We start from the raw sequence: 16,125 nt of genomic DNA on the forward strand, positions 1-16,125 counted from the left end.
AACAAATTGCTGAGATGAGGGATGGAACTATATGCTTTTCCTGCTTCTTACTATTTGATACCTCAGTGAACATGTTTGTGAGTGACAGCAATGTTAGTAGCTTTATAGACTTTTGGTGTATAGCATCACTCTGTGTAGCCTTATATCCACTACTTAGTGGAAATATCTCTCTACATTGTGGTAGCATAAATGCCAATTTCTGTGAATTCAGATATTCTCATAGACACACACAGCACTACCTCATGGGTGTGAGAGAAGCTATGAGAGCAACTCCTCGTGGTCTTATGATGTCACAATTATTTTATATATTCCCAGATCATTTTAAAGAAGAATGGGTCCAGAAAATGGTTCTTTGGTGACTGAATTTATTCTACTGGGATTAACAAATGACCCTGATCTCCAGATACCCTTGTTCCTAATCTTTCTGCTAATATACACAACAACAGTACTGGGAAATTTGACTTTGATCACTTTAATTGCACTGAATTCTCACCTTCACACCCCTATGTACTTTTTCCTTATAAATCTGTCCTTCGTTGACCTCTGCTATTCCTCTGTGATTACACCTAAAATGCTGATGAACTTCTTAGTAAAAAAGAATTTCATCTCCTATATGGGATGTATGTCTCAGCTCTATTTCTTTTGTTTTTTTGCCATTTGTGAATGTTGTATTCTAACATCAATGGCCTATGATCGTTATGTGGCCATATGCAACCCACTCTTGTATAGCATTGCTATGTCTCCCAAGGTGTGCTCCTGTCTTATGCTTGGTTCATATTTGATGGGATTTTCTGGTGCCATGATCCACACTGGATGCATTCTGAGACTGACCTTCTGTGACAGTAATATCATCAATCATTATTTTTGTGATCTTTTTCCTTTGTTGCACCTTTCCTGCACTAGCACTTATGCCAACGAAATAGAGATTTTAATCGTAGGTGGTAAAGATATCATTGTGCCCAGCATCATCATCTTCACCTCTTATGGTTTCATTCTCTCTAATATCCTTCAAATGAGATCCAGTGCAGGAATTTCTAAAGCCTTTCGTACCTGCAGCTCCCATATTCTTGCTGTTTCTTTATTTTTTGGATCATGTGCATTTATGTATCTTCAGCCCTCCTCCCCGGGGTCTATGGATCAGGGGAAAATCTCTTCTGTTTTTTATACTATTGTGGTTCCTATGATGAACCCTTTAATCTATAGCTTTAGAAATAAAGATATTAAATTTGCCCTGAGAAAAATGTTTTGCAAAAGGAGGTTTTGATAAGAAATTAATGATTATCACTATAATAATGCTAATGAGAAATTCTGTGGATTTAAACAAAACTTCCTTTCCATCTATTATTTAACATATACGATCACTGGTAGGATGTTATGATATTTCTGTTCCTCTAGATGTTTTTGTTATCAATTTCCTTTAATTTCATAACATTGGCCAAATCTATTTTTATTATTTTAATTTCGCATAATTGTAAGTCATTAAACTTATTTTTATATTATTCTTGGATATATCCTAAAGGTATCCAATGATCTGCCAATGTTTATAGAAAGTAATGATGCATTGTCCACGTATCTTGTGGCTAGATGGCTGGCTAAGGTTAGTTTATGTAGTAAAGTGTGAATCCGAGCAGAAATGCCAGTTTTCATGATTTACATATTTTATTAACTAGCTAGTAAATACAACAGATAATTATTCATTTGACCTCCTTATATCAGTCACTTGTGTTATATTTATTTTAACCAGAAGATTCTATGGAGAATATATTATGTTATATGAATATAATATATAATATAGGTATTAATATATATTATATTGCACAAATATAAAATATAGTATAGTAATATAAAGCATATATCATGTTATAGAAATATAAAATATATTATATTATAGGAATATATATTATAAAGCTATATGGATTATGCTTTCTTACCACTTTTTATAAAACATTGGTAGAAATGTTCATCCTTGAATAGTATAGTTTAACAAACATTTTAAGAATGATTGAACTTTGGGTGCATTTTTATTGTGCAATGAGAAGGATTAGAAGAGTTTAAATATTGAGTTGTAGTTGAGAACTGAAAAGATGCCTTTCTAGGCCAATTCCAGAATATGATACTGTGTATTGTAATGTAGTAATTATACTTAACTATATGTCTTTAACTATATTCTTAGCTAAATCTGATTCCCTAGGTATCTAAATGTGGTAGTACTCTACTGTTTATATGTATTGTGTATCTATATTCCTAACAACTTCCATATCCACATTTTTTGCTGCAGTGATGATGTGTTAATTCATCTGAGCATTGGTATTGTTTATTACTCATTTTTTTCTTGATTATTCCCATTGTGAATTAGATGAGATGGTATATCAATGTAATTTGGATTTCTATTTTGATGGTTATAGTTGGTGAATGGTGTCTCTGTGTGTGTGTCTGTGCATGTGTGTGTGTTAGCTTCTTGCATTTATTTTTAAAAATATTCAGTTCTTATGCACATTTAATCATCAAAATTTTTCTTGTTAATTAATTTGTCAAATTAATATGTTTGAGTTTGTTCTCCTCTACAGTTACTGATGAGGGATGATTGAAGGATGAGTTGGCAAACACATCTCTAATTATTTTTTTAATGTTGCTCTTATTGTGGAGAAAAAGTTTCAATGGAATCTTATTTATGATTTTTGCTGTTATAACCTAGTCATTAAAGATCAATAATTAAGCGAGCCCATGAATTTTAAAGATAGCACGGAGCAGTCCTTTTGAAAAATTAGGAAGAAGTTAAATTTTACTAATCTTATTATATTATAATCTCAAGAAAGGTGTTAGCTTGGATTAAATAAACACCAGTAAGTATAAAACAGAAGACAACTACAATGAAAAAACACTGATTATATATATATATATATATATATATATATGCATTTGTTTATACAATATGGGTAAACTTTTTAAGTGTTAAAAATATTTTTTTATTTTATTTTTACACTCATGATTGTATTCTCCTCCTGGTCCACTCTCCTTCTGTTCTACCTCCCTTACCTCCTCCCTGTTACCACCCCCTTATCTCCACAAGATTTTCCCACCCCACCCTCTCTGCCAGACCTCATCTCTATACTCCCTGCGGCCTCTAGTCTCTTTGGAGTTAAGCATATCTTCTCTTACTGAACCCAAACCCAAGTGTCATCTGCTGTGTATGTATTGAGGACCTCATATCAGCTGTTTCATGATGCATGCTTAAACCTTTTAATATATTTAAACATATGTAAAATATATTATGAATAACACATATACTATATATTTTTTAATCTTAAAAAATTAAAAAAATACTTTTAAATTCATGCTCATAAATTCAATTAGTTTGGATCTGTCTTGAACGTTTCCCTTTATGCTTGTACATTATCTTCAAACTTTCAGGTGTTTCATAAAGATCTTGCCTAAATTTTATGTTACTTTTTGTACAGAATGAGACATATGCACTTCCCTTCAAGTAGATATCCACCTCAGTGTGTCTTTTGATATTACTATTGTGTTTTTACATCTGCTAAATGTGGCAACAAGATATTTTGTACCCTAGGTTGTCTCATCCTAGGTAACCTAGAGTAACTTGAACTAGCGAACCTTTTATCTCCACCTCCAACTGAGGGTGTTGCAAATATATGACATCTTATCTAGCTCCATCAATAGCTTAAAGACTTTGATTTACTCTATATAGTTTTATAGGGTTGTGTCATGTGTTAGATGTTTGTTGCTCTGAGACCCTATTTGTATATCTTATATCCGTCCCACTGACCCACTTGTTTGTCTCTGTGCACTGTGTTGTCTCAGAAACTATGCTTCTGTAGCATAGGATGACATCAGGCATCTCAATACCAATAACAGTGCTCTTTAATTTTCTTTCCATTTTTACACCCTATGTTTTGAGTGAATTCGTCAATTTTTCATTTCTTTGGAGAATAGTACTTTAGTTTTGTTGTCTATTTCATTATACCTGTAGATTTTTATACCAATCACTTTGTCATATTTAATCTTTCCTAGCCGACAACATGGGAGGTCTTTCCATCTTCTTGAATCTAGATCACTAGTTTTTGATCTCTTGTAGTTTTTTTCTTTAGATGATTTGTATGTACCTCTTTGCTCAACTCTACATATTTTTTCTACTAGAAGATATTGAAGTACTATAATTTTCCTGTGCTCCTTCACAGGTGCTTCATGATTGAGCCATACAGTTACTTTAAGGAAAATGTTCATTAAAGCTAGGATAGCTTTTCTGGTATTGCAAATATGGGATTATTCCATCTGTTAAAAACATACTTTAAGTTGTTCATCTACTGTTTGTTTCACTCAATTCTTTCTCTTGCTGTACTTGTCAGGACAGATTCTAATTACTTTTTTAAATAAATGTTGGGAGTGGGTATCTGGTGTCCTCTTTTTTCCAGAGGGAACACATCCAACTTTTATTGTATTTAGTGTGCTATATTATGCTGTTGATCTCATGCACAGATTCTATTATTTTGATATGTGACATTACCCACTACCTTTTTTCTGTCGTTTATAAGTTTTATTATATGTGTATTTGGGAGACTTAAAATATTTCTGTACCTGCTGAAATCATAATATGAGATTGGCCTCATTTTTATGTGCTATATTCTAATTTTGACTGTGTATATAGAACCAGCCTTATGTGAATTAACTTGATTGTGATGTATACTATTTTAATATGCTGTTGAAAACTGGATCTCAAAGGCTTATCCATTAATTTGTCCACATTTTTATTTTATATTTTTAATTGGATATTTTATCTACTCACATTTCAAATGTTATCCCCTTTTCTTGTTTCCCCTCCAGAACTTCCTATCCCATCCCCCTACCCTGTTGCTATGAGGGTACTCTACCACCTTCCCACCCACTCCTGCCTCCCTGCCTGCTCTGGCATTCTACTAAACTGGATATTGAGCCTTCACAGGACCAAGTATCTCACCTTCCATTGATGCCCAACAAGGCCATCCTCTGCTACACGTGCAGCTGGAGCCATTTGTCACTCCATGTGTACTCTGTAGTTGATGGTTTAGTCCTTAGAAGCTCTAGGGTGTCTGGTTGGTTGATATTGTTGTTCTTCCTATGCGGTTGCAAACCCCTTAGGCTCCTTCATTTTGGGTTTTGTTTTATTTGATTTTGATGTAGGTTGTTGCTATATTCATGGTATTAAATTGGATGGTCTTGAGTCTATTTATTAAGTCATTTTTAGAAGTGTTGGTATCAGTTGTTCCTTAAAGGTCTGGTAAAATTTAGCCATGAGGTCACACTGCCTATATTCTTCTTTGATGGGAGACTTTTATTACTGCAGCAGTCTTGCATATGATTTGTCATGAACTGCTCCAGAGATTTGTTTATATGCTTTTCTTCAATGTCATCATATTCTATAAGAAATTTAAAAGTTTATATTTTGTAGTATAATTTCTTTTATATTGCTCCTTATTGATTCTCTCATTTCCACTGATAGCTAAGGTAATATGTCATTTTTAACTCCAAATTCTGTTAAGTTGGGTTTATTTTTGGTTCACTTGGTATTCTGAAACATTGATTGTTTGCTTGGTGCTATGAATTGTATGGCGGAACTGCTGCTGGGAGTGCAAACTTGTACATCTGTTCTCGAAATCCATCTCGCAGATTCTCAGAAAACTGGAAAGAAACAACTTCTTAATAATTTGAATTTATAGATTGTCTGCTGTATTTTTACATGTAACTTATCATTAGATAAACATATTGGCCAAAATCATGAAGAGGACAGAAAAGCTAAAGAAAGAAATATTTACTGCTATGATCCTGTGTATTATTTAAATGTGTAAAACAATTAGGCATTAAAGCTTTGTAATGTATAGCATGTAATAAAAAAAGAAATTTAAAAAATAAACTTATTCTACAAATAAAAATTTGAATTTTTTATGTGCAATGACTGTGGTTTTAAGAAGTGTAATGCACAGATATAGATTGAAACCCCTTTGGAAGAACAACATAGGCTGGCAGGACCACCCAGTTCTCCCAGAGTTTAGACTACCAACCAAGTGTGTACCTGGAGGAATCCATCGCTCCAGATATACATGTAGTGAAGGATGGCCTTGCGTGACAGCAATGGGAGGGGAGACTTCAAGCCTGCAACAGAATTGGGATGAGTGTGGCTGGCGAAGCAGTGACCCTCCATGGGAAGTTAGCAAGTCAGTGGCAAGATTTTAGTGCAAAGTATCAGAGAGTTTACAGACATGAGACCACCCAGCTGGCATCATGTGGGTTGCTGGTGCCAGTGATAGCATGAGATGGTCTGTTTATATATTTATTATTATTTACTACTACACCATTGTTCAATTATTACAGTATAGTGAGCTGCTTAAATTCATAGATAATAAACTTAATCCCACACTGCTGGGACAACTCTTACTGGTAAAGCCTAATTATTTTTTTGTATTTCTGGGTTTGGCTTGCCAATGATCTTTTAGCTTTCCCCTCCTTGTTCATGTGAGACACTGGTCTACTTTTTTTTGTTTGTTTGTTTATTTGTTTTTATTGCCAAGTCTTTGTGTGACTTTGCTATTAGGCTAATACTGGTGTTAAAGAATGAATGTCCTATGTATTTAAGAATGGAAGGGAAAGGAAAGAAAAGGAAAGTGGGGAGAGAGAGAGAGAGAGAGAGAGAGAGAGAGAGAGAGAGAGAGAGAGAGAGAGAGAGAAAGAGAGAGAGAGAGAAGGAAACTGTTATTTTTATCTTACTTTCAGTTCAACAGGAGTAATTACTGCTTGCAGACTTACACGGACCATTAAAACTGTTTTACTCAGTGATACCCAGTATATCCAAAGCATCATATGAGATACTTAAGACCTTTGTCAAGGAGCTATAACCTTAGTCCATGAGAATAAAGAGTCAAATTTATAGGAAAATATCCATAGTCATTTACCTATTACCTAAGTATTTTACAGTGTAACTACATTGTCTTCACTAAAGGTAAACCTACCCACACACTGACTTGATGCACATTTAGATTCAGGTTTTATTGAATCATTTCTTTTCTGCTTTATTGCAAATAGCATCCTTGGTGCCATGAAAGTTCTAAGTTCTTGGGAGATTTGCATTTTGCTTTGCATTTGACCCTCAGTGTATTTGATAGGCTGGTCTTAGAATCCCACATACTTGGCACTGTGGAATGATGTCAGTTTCAGGTTTGCTTTTTTTTTTTTTTTTTTTTTTTTGGACTGCTTGACTCCTGTTCAGGAATAAATTCAGTGGAAATAAGGGGTACTGTCATGCCTTCAGATGATAGTATCAGAAATGCAACTCAGAAATTTGGACAAAATATTTAAAATAGAATATTAGTTTGACACCCTAAAAGTGTTCAGAGTAATCTTTTCACAGTGTCTACGTCGGGTTCTTTCTTTCTTTTTTTGCTCAAGATATTGTATTTATTTGTTTTGATCAGATTTTATATTTATGTTTGGAATGGACAATATATAAAAATTCACAGATCTGGATTTGAAGAAGTGTCAGCCAGGGTAAATTGCACTCTCAGAAGAGAATTTTGTTTCCTATATATTTTACTTTGTAGAACAAATCAGAAAAGAGAAGCTTTTGTAGGTGGAGTTGAATTTTTAACTTTAAAATTGGATAAAGTGACTTATGACATAAAACAGTTTTGAAGATACCAGAGATAATTGAAAAAATCAGTCAAGAAGAACTACTAATTGTGATAGCAATGCAAAACATGCTTAGAAAGCATTTGCAGATGTGGGAGCATGTTAAAAGATATTTAGTTCTATTTTTATCAGTGGAAAAATATGTGAAATATTCTAATATAAGAAAATAATGACTATTATTACTAATAGGTGGTTAAACTCAAATTTGTTCTTGTCATTTATTTATTTTTTCATAATTCTTATCAGTCTAGAAATTAAATCTATTTTTCCAACATAGTTAAAAAAGGCCTGTAATTAACCACAGCTAACATTCTTTTTTTCCTCCAAAGGTTTGATAGCGTGCATTACGGTCTTACTAGTTACAATGAACATAAAGTACATGGAAAACAGGATGTAACCAGTAATTAGTCAAAGTTTTCTTGGTGTGTAAAGATTGAGCATAATGTTTTTTTTTTCTTTTTCTCTTTCTTTCTTTCTTCTTCGTTTTTTTTTTTCTTGAACTTCACACAATCTGTGAGTTGTCAGGTCTCTTTCAAAATCTTTCTCCTGTACACTGTCAACAGGCAGTGCACTGTGAACGTGCTTACTTAGGGGAGTTGTCAGCTCACATTTTAACATAAGTTGGTCTTTCTCACTGTATTTAAAGATTGTTAATAAGTATTTCAGTATCTTCATAGCTTCAATTTAAACATGTCCTCAGTTGAGGAGAAAGAGGAACACTTCTCCACTGTTGGTGGGGTTGTAAACTGGTATAACCACTCTGGAAATCAGTCTGGTGATACTTCACAAAATTGGACATAGTACTACCTGAAGACCCAGCAATTCCACTTCTGGGCATACACCCCAGAGACACTTTAATATACAACAAAGATACATGCACCACAATGTTCATAGCAGCTCTATTTGTAATAGCCAGAAGCTGGAAAGAACCCAGATGTCCTTCAGTAGATTAATGAATACAAAAATCGTGGTACATTTACACAATAGAATACTACTCAGCCACCAGAAACAACGACTTAACCAAATTCTTAAGAAAATGTGTGCATCTAGAGAATATCATCCTGAGTGAGATAACCCAGTCACAAAAGAACAGACATAATATGCAGTCACTGATAGTGGGATGCAAACCCCAAGGATTGCACTGCCCCAGAAACAACTCACAGACTGTGTGAATTTAAGAAAAAAAGAAAAAAAAAGTCATGCTCAATCCTTACACACCAAGAGCACATTGACAAATGCCAGGTTGCACCCTGTATTACATGTACTTTTTGCTCATTGTAAAAAAAAAGAAAAAAAAAAGCCAAGTAATGACACAGTTGTATTTGTATACATTTATGCAAAAACGTTTAAAATTTTTTTATTTTTGTTTTTTAAAATATAGTCTTAAAAAAATAAAAAAAAAATAAACATGTCCTCAAATCTGAGGTGATGACTGATAAGAAAACTGACAACATTACCTTTGAGTTCTAATGTCCAAAGTTTTAAAAAATACTGCTAGATTTTTTTTGTCGTTGTTGTTTTGGTGTGTGTGTGTGTGTGTTTGTGTGTGTGTGTGTGTGTGTGTGTGTGTGTGTAAACTGTCAGTCTGTACTTGCCTGACAGTGTTGTAATAAAGGCTGATGATGACATCTTAGGAAACAATCACTTTATCTTGTTTCTGTATTTTTTTCCAGAGGGTATATAGAGGGTCTTAACTTTTGAAGGTTCTCTGTTTGAATGTGTTTTTCAATTACTAAAGTTTTGATATTTGTTTAAGTTAAACTTCTTTGGGATTGGGGGTTAGAATAATCATTGCTCTGTTTTTTTGATTTTGTATTAATTTAAATGCATATTTAGTTTTCTGAGCCAGATGGTTATTTCATCCTGTGTCCTGTTCAGTCTAGTGACCACACCAGAAATGTGAATAAATTAACCCACTTTTTAAAACATGATTGGATGAAATGTATAATATTTTAACAAATCTTATGTTATACAAATGAACCTGGGATGCATAAATATTTAGTAACTTACCTAAGTATATAGCCTTGATTCTTATGAGTGTAAAATCATTATTTCCATTAATATATTGTTGCACTTAATGTATGAGCTGTGTGCTTGCTAAGAAACTTCGAATATTGATTAGGGTGTATGCTGCTTTGAATGAAAATGTTCCCCATAGGTTCATATGCTTGAATTCTTGGTCCCCATTTGGAGGAATGGTTTGAGAAGGATTAGGGAGTGTGGTCTTGATGGACAAAGTGTTTGCTCTTATTGGAAATAGTGTGTTACTAAGGTAGGTTTTTCATTTTTCAAAACCAACCCAGTCCCAGCTTTGTATACAAGCAGATGATTAGATGGATCTCTTAAGTATTATTCCACCCCCATGTCTGCCTTTGGAGTGTTCCTTGTCATGTTATTTATGGATCAACTAATGTTGTGAAACCCTATAAAACCCCTAATATACTTCCTTTCCTTATACATTGCTTTCATCATGTTTTTTTTTTTCACATAAAACTAAGATGTATAAAGCAGTGCAAAGTGATTTTGTAGGACTGGAATGTTGACAGAACCTCTTCAAGATCAAGTGTGCTTTCTTGGGTTTAATCCAGTTCATTGTAAATTAATGTAGTAAGAAACACAACTTTTAAAATATATTTGTGGATATCTCATGAGATATGATATATTAAATTTAAACTTGGAATAAAGCACAAAGAAAGTTTGAATGGAAATCTGTGAATATTACTATTAAAAATTCACAAACAAAATCAAAATGAACCACCACAAAAGATTTCCCATAAGAAATGAGTTCAGTGGAAGATTGGAGTTCAATATTGGCATAAGGACAAATGACATACCAATCCCTAAGGAGAAGATCATACTTGGTCCCTAAGTTCATAAAGATATATTACAGTCCGGTATGTAAAAGAAAGCACCTCATTTTCTTTTTTAACTGGAATCTGTGCAAACGAAGGACAGTGAGAAATATTTTACTGTGGATTTACAGGTAAGTGCAGTAAAGAAATAACTACATAAATATTTGTGGAGTCTCTTCCAGTCTAAGAATGAACATGAAAAAATCTGGTTATTTCTTATCTAGCTCTTCAGAGGACTAAGGAATCACATTATACATTATAATCAGCACTTCAAAAACATTTTCAAAATATATGAGAAATTAGTTTTGTGCTTCAGATTCTTAAAATGCAAAAAACATAGTCTTGTAGATTGACACCATCCTTTAGATAGCAAGGGCAACTAAACCAATCAATGTTTTCTCTCCTTTGATAAGTTTTTAAAAAAAGATTTCTACCAATTTTTGAGAATGACATAATTATATTACTTTTCTCCTCCCTCTCCCTACTTATAAACTCTCTTATATATAATTTCCTTCATGTTGATGGCTTCCTTTCCGCTAACATGCATACAACGCATACATACAAAGACCGATAAATATGCCAACCTGCTCCATCTATATATTATGTTTATGTTTGAAATCTATTTTAATGTACAACATTTGTGTTAGACCTTTCTTGAGACATCTGTGAAATCTAAATAAATTATGTAAGATTTACAACTTGTTTTGAACAATTCATTCATTGTGAGATGCCCAAAGTGTAGCTAATACACATAAGCTTCCCCCCAATATAGAGTTGTTTCTATATTTTGGGGTTATATGTAACTTATATAATGTGGGTAGAAAATTATAAAATTTAATATGTTCAGATTCAAATATATATAGTAGAACATTGTTAAGTATTATTAACATGTTAAACACCGGGTCTCCAAAACTTAGTCATGGTTTATAATTGAATCATTTTACTCTTGATTAACATTTTTTTGACATAGTTTCCAACAGACTCCAGCAAGCTGCTGAGAGATTTTTAAGCAGTCCAAGCATATGTGTCACATGTATGGGAAAACACACAGTTGTAAATTCTCTGTGACACTTTCACTGTTTCCTTTTTATCTCTACAGATTATATTGGGGAAGAATGGTCCTGACAAATGGCTCTTTGGTAACAGAATTCATTCTCTTGGGTTTAACAGATAACCCTGACCTCCAAATTCCCCTGTTCTTTGTTTTCCTGGTAATGTATATGATAACTGCCTTTGGCAATTTGACCTTGATCCTTCTAACTATGCTGAACACTCACCTTCACACCCCTATGTACTTTTTCCTCTTTAACTTGTCTTGCATTGACCTCTGCTATTCTTCTGTTGTTGTACCCAAAATGTTACTGAACTTTGTACCTAAGAAGAACATTATTGGTTTTGCAGGATGTATGACTCAACTCTACTTCTTCTGTTTTTTTTGTCATCTCTGAATGTTATGTCCTGATGGCAATGGCCTATGATCACTATGTTGCTATCTGCAATCCACTCATGTATAATGTTGCTATGTCCTCTAAAGTCTGTTCCTACCTTATGCTTGGTTCATATTTGATGGGATTTTTTGATGCCATTATCCATACTGGATGCATCCTGAGACTGACCTTCTGTGATGAGAACACCATCAACCACTACTTCTGTGATCTTCTGCCATTGATGCAGCTCTCCTGCACGAGCACCTATGTAAATGAGGTAGAGATTTTCATTGTAGGCAGGAAAGATATCACAGTGCCTAGTATTGTCATCTTTATTTCTTATGGCTTCATTCTTTTTAATATCCTCCAAATAAAATCCACTGCGGGCAGATCTAAAGCCTTCAACACCTGCAGTTCTCATATAATTGCTGTTTCCCTGTTTTATGGTTCATGTGCATTTATGTACCTGAAACCTTCCTCAGTTAGATCTTTGAATGAGGAGAAAGTGTCTTCTGTCTTCTATACAATAGTGGTTCCCATGATGAACCCTTTAATCTATAGCTTGAGAAACAAAGATGTTAAACTTGCCCTGAGAAAAACTTTGAGCAGGATAAAGGTTTAGTGAGACGTTTATTATCTTTGTGAGAATTGTCACAAATCCAAGATTTCTCTTGGTAGTATCTGCTTCAATAACTTAGTTTTTCATTTCAGTGAAATATGTTATTTCCCCATATTTTTGGCATAAGTTGTCTTTATTTCCATACTGTTGTCATGTGTAGTTTCAGTATTTAAACATTTTAAAACTCTTTATTATCAATGAAATGTTTTGTAAGATTGTTATTCTAGAGCATAAAATAAAAATATTTAGTCAGTTTCATATGCGATAATACTGTTTAATTATGTCTCCTTGAAATTATTTTGTTTTGATTCACTTGTTTCTTTACTGATTAAAAATACAATTCCAAAACTTTTTTCTCATGTTAGCCATAATAATATTGTAAGAATAGATCATAATATATATGTACAAAACTATAGAATTTAATGAAATTAGAGAGGCCCTTAGTGTAAACATGCTTATTAAATAAAATAGTTATCAATTGGTCTTGATTTAAAATATAGCATTTTTAATATGGAATCAATACCCTGCATATAAAAATAACAAATTACTAAGACAATATTGGGATAACAAGCCCCTTTTAGAATTTGGCGGTGGATTCTTCCTGAATATAATGCAAATTCAAAAGCATTTCTCTCTTAATTGTTCTCCTTTTTGGATAGAAAACAAGTTGATATCACTCTTTTTGAGTAGAAGGATATTTATTTTGCTAGTGCCGCTTGAAAAAGACTGGCTGAAATTTGGCCCTTGTCAGGAGAAACTAATAACTAGCAAGTGATCGTCCCAAGATGACCTGCTTCAGATCATTATATAATATGCTACAGATTTGCCCTTGTAAAAGAATTAATTTTAGGAAAGATTTCTTCTATTAATATGCTTTTTCTATTTTTATTAAACGCATATAACATTCACTAAGTGATAGAATACCACTTTGGAGTAGCTCTCTGAAGATCTGTGAAGATGTACTTTCTGGTAATGATGCTATATAGACAAATAGATAAGTTCTTAAGTCTTAATGATTATCCTATAAGAATTCCTAAAATTATATCAATAATTATTAAGCTTTTTTATAGTGAGTCTGCTTTAGGTACTTATCTGATATTCAAAACTGCAATGAGAATTCTACTAGTCTCCCAATTTTCACCAGTTAATTACTCTCAGGTAGTAACCAGAGTTTCCTCTAATCAGAGCACATTTCAAAAGATTGTAAAACAATCAAAGGTCATAAAAAGGAAATTCATATTTTTATAGGTTCTATGACAAAGAATAAAATATTGAGTGGGTTTATGTATCGAAAACATAACTAATAACTTAGTTATGGCTTTAACACTTCAGTGAACCTGTGGATCTCAGACAGGTGATAGATGTTTAGCCAGATAATTATACCTAATTGATATGCATGCAAATATTCTCTGTTCTAAACTTCTATTTCAATTTATAATTTATGATTTGAGTGAACTTGTGATGAACATTGTACATGTGAGCATGTATTCTGAAAGATGTTTAAGTGTGGAGGAGAAGAGAAATTTCAGGGCTGCGTTGAGAATAACCAAGCTGAAGAGCAACTGAGCTGAGAAGTTTTTAGACAGAACAGTTTTTAGACAGAACTGAACTAAAGAAGAACTTAGAAGTGTGGACATAGCTTTAGAAGAAAAGGTATTGAAAGTAAGATCATTATTGTGATATCAGCGAAGGAGGAGAGAGCAAGACGAGGAGAGTGGTGAGTGAAATAAATTATAGACTATAGTTAACATAAAAAACTAAGAGCAATGTGCAGAATGCAGAAGAAAATGAAAATAGAAGATTCAGAAAGCAGAAGGAGCAGGCAGTACCATGAGAAACAACAGGTACTTTCTTAGTACTAAGGCAGGTTTAGTCTTATAAAAAAAAAAAAAAAAAAAAAGCTTTCTTTTTTCTTACAAACTTTGGTTTAATTCATTTAGTATTAAAAGGTAGGAGTTTTTTCTTTCTCTATGCAATAAAGATTAGAGCTCCTTTTTAATCCAGAATGAGTGAGTTCTTTCTACACTGGTGTAAGGTCTTTTCCTCAATATATATATGTAATTGTGATAATGTGTGTGTGTGTGTGTGTGTGTGTGTGTGTGTGTGTGTGTGTGTGTGACTCAATTGACAATCGTCAACACCACTTCATGTAAAAAGTCTAGGAAAGAACAGAAACCCAAGGCCCATACCTAAACATAATAAATGCAATATACAGCAAACCAGGAGCCAACATCAGACTTAACTGTGAGAAATTTGAAGCAATCAAACTAAAAACAGGGACTAGACAAGGCTGCCCATTCTCCCCCTACATATTCAACATAGTACTGAAAGTCCTGGCTGGAGCAATTAGACAGCAAAAGGAGATCAAGGGGATACAAATCAGAAAGGAAGAGATAAAAACATCACTCTTTGCCGATGACATGATAGTGTACTTGAGTGACCCCAAAAATTCCACCAGAGAGCTCCTACAGCTGATAAACAAGTTCAGCAAAGTGGCTGGATACAAAATTAACTCAAATTAATCAGTAGCCTTCCTATACTCAAAGGACAAACATGTGGAGAAAGAAATTAGGGAAAAGGTACCCTTCACAATCGTCACAAAAACTATGAAATACCTTGGTGTGACTCTAACTAAGCAAGTGAAGGGCCTGTATGACAAGAACTTCAAACCTCTAAAGAAAGAAATTGAAGAGGATCTCAGAAATTGGAAAGATCTCCCATGCTCATGGATTGGAAAAATCAACATCTTAAAAATGGCCATCCTACCAAAAGCAATCTACAGATTCAATGCAATCCCCATCAAAATTCCAACCCAGTTCTTCATGGAATTGAATAGATCAATGTGCAATTTCATATAGAATAACAAAAGACCTAGAATAGCGAAATCCATCCTCAACAACAACAAAAAAAATGTGCAGGAATTATTATCCCTGACTTCAAGCTATATTACCAGGCAATTGTGCTGAAAACTGCATGGTACTGGTACAGAAATAGGCATGTGGATCAATGGAATAGAATAGAACATCCAGAAATGAGCCCTCATGTATATGGTCACCTGATTTTTGACAAAGGAGCAGTAAACATTCAATGGAAAAAGGACAGCCTATTCAACAAATGGTGCTGGTCCAACTGTCACTCAGCATGCAAAAGAATGAAAATAGACCCTTTCCCATCTCCTTGTACAAAGCTCAAGTGTAAGTGGATCAAAGATCTCCACATTAAACCAGATACACTGAAAGTATTAGATGAGAAAGTAGGGAAAACCTTAGAACACATAGGCACAGGAGAAAATTTCCTGAACAAAACACCAATGACTCAAGCTCTAAAGTCAAAGACTAACAAATGGGACTTAATGAGAATGCAAAGTTACTGAGAGGCTAAGGACATCGTCAAGAAAACAAAACGGCAACGAAAAGAATGGGACAAGATCATTACCAACACCACATCAGATAGAGGCCTAATATCCAAGGTGTACAAGGAACTCAAAAAGCTAGACACCAGAGAATCAAATAACCCTATTAAAAAATGGGGTACAGAGCTAAACAAAACA

General features: G+C 33.7%; 1 protein-coding gene and 1 pseudogene across 2 annotated transcripts; both read left to right on the plus strand.

Annotated features, from left to right (window-relative positions):
* Positions 1–331: 331 nt before the first annotated feature.
* On the plus strand, positions 332–1,264 carry LOC308431123 (olfactory receptor 8B3-like; the record flags this gene model as incomplete). Its single annotated transcript, XM_080930486.1, has 1 exon — positions 332–1,264. The coding sequence occupies one exon, from the start codon at positions 332–334 to the stop codon at positions 1,262–1,264; it is 933 nt and encodes a 310-aa protein (XP_080786612.1).
* Positions 1,265–11,644: 10,380 nt separating this feature from the next.
* LOC308431121 (olfactory receptor 8B8-like) lies at positions 11,645–12,578 on the plus strand (annotated as a pseudogene). Its single transcript has one exon. The product of its transcript is annotated as an olfactory receptor 8B8-like (transcript).
* Positions 12,579–16,125: the final 3,547 nt, after the last annotated feature.

Source organism: Micromys minutus, assembly GCF_963924665.1.
Source record: "Micromys minutus genome assembly, chromosome: 16".
Classification (NCBI taxonomy): domain Eukaryota; kingdom Metazoa; phylum Chordata; class Mammalia; order Rodentia; family Muridae; genus Micromys; species Micromys minutus.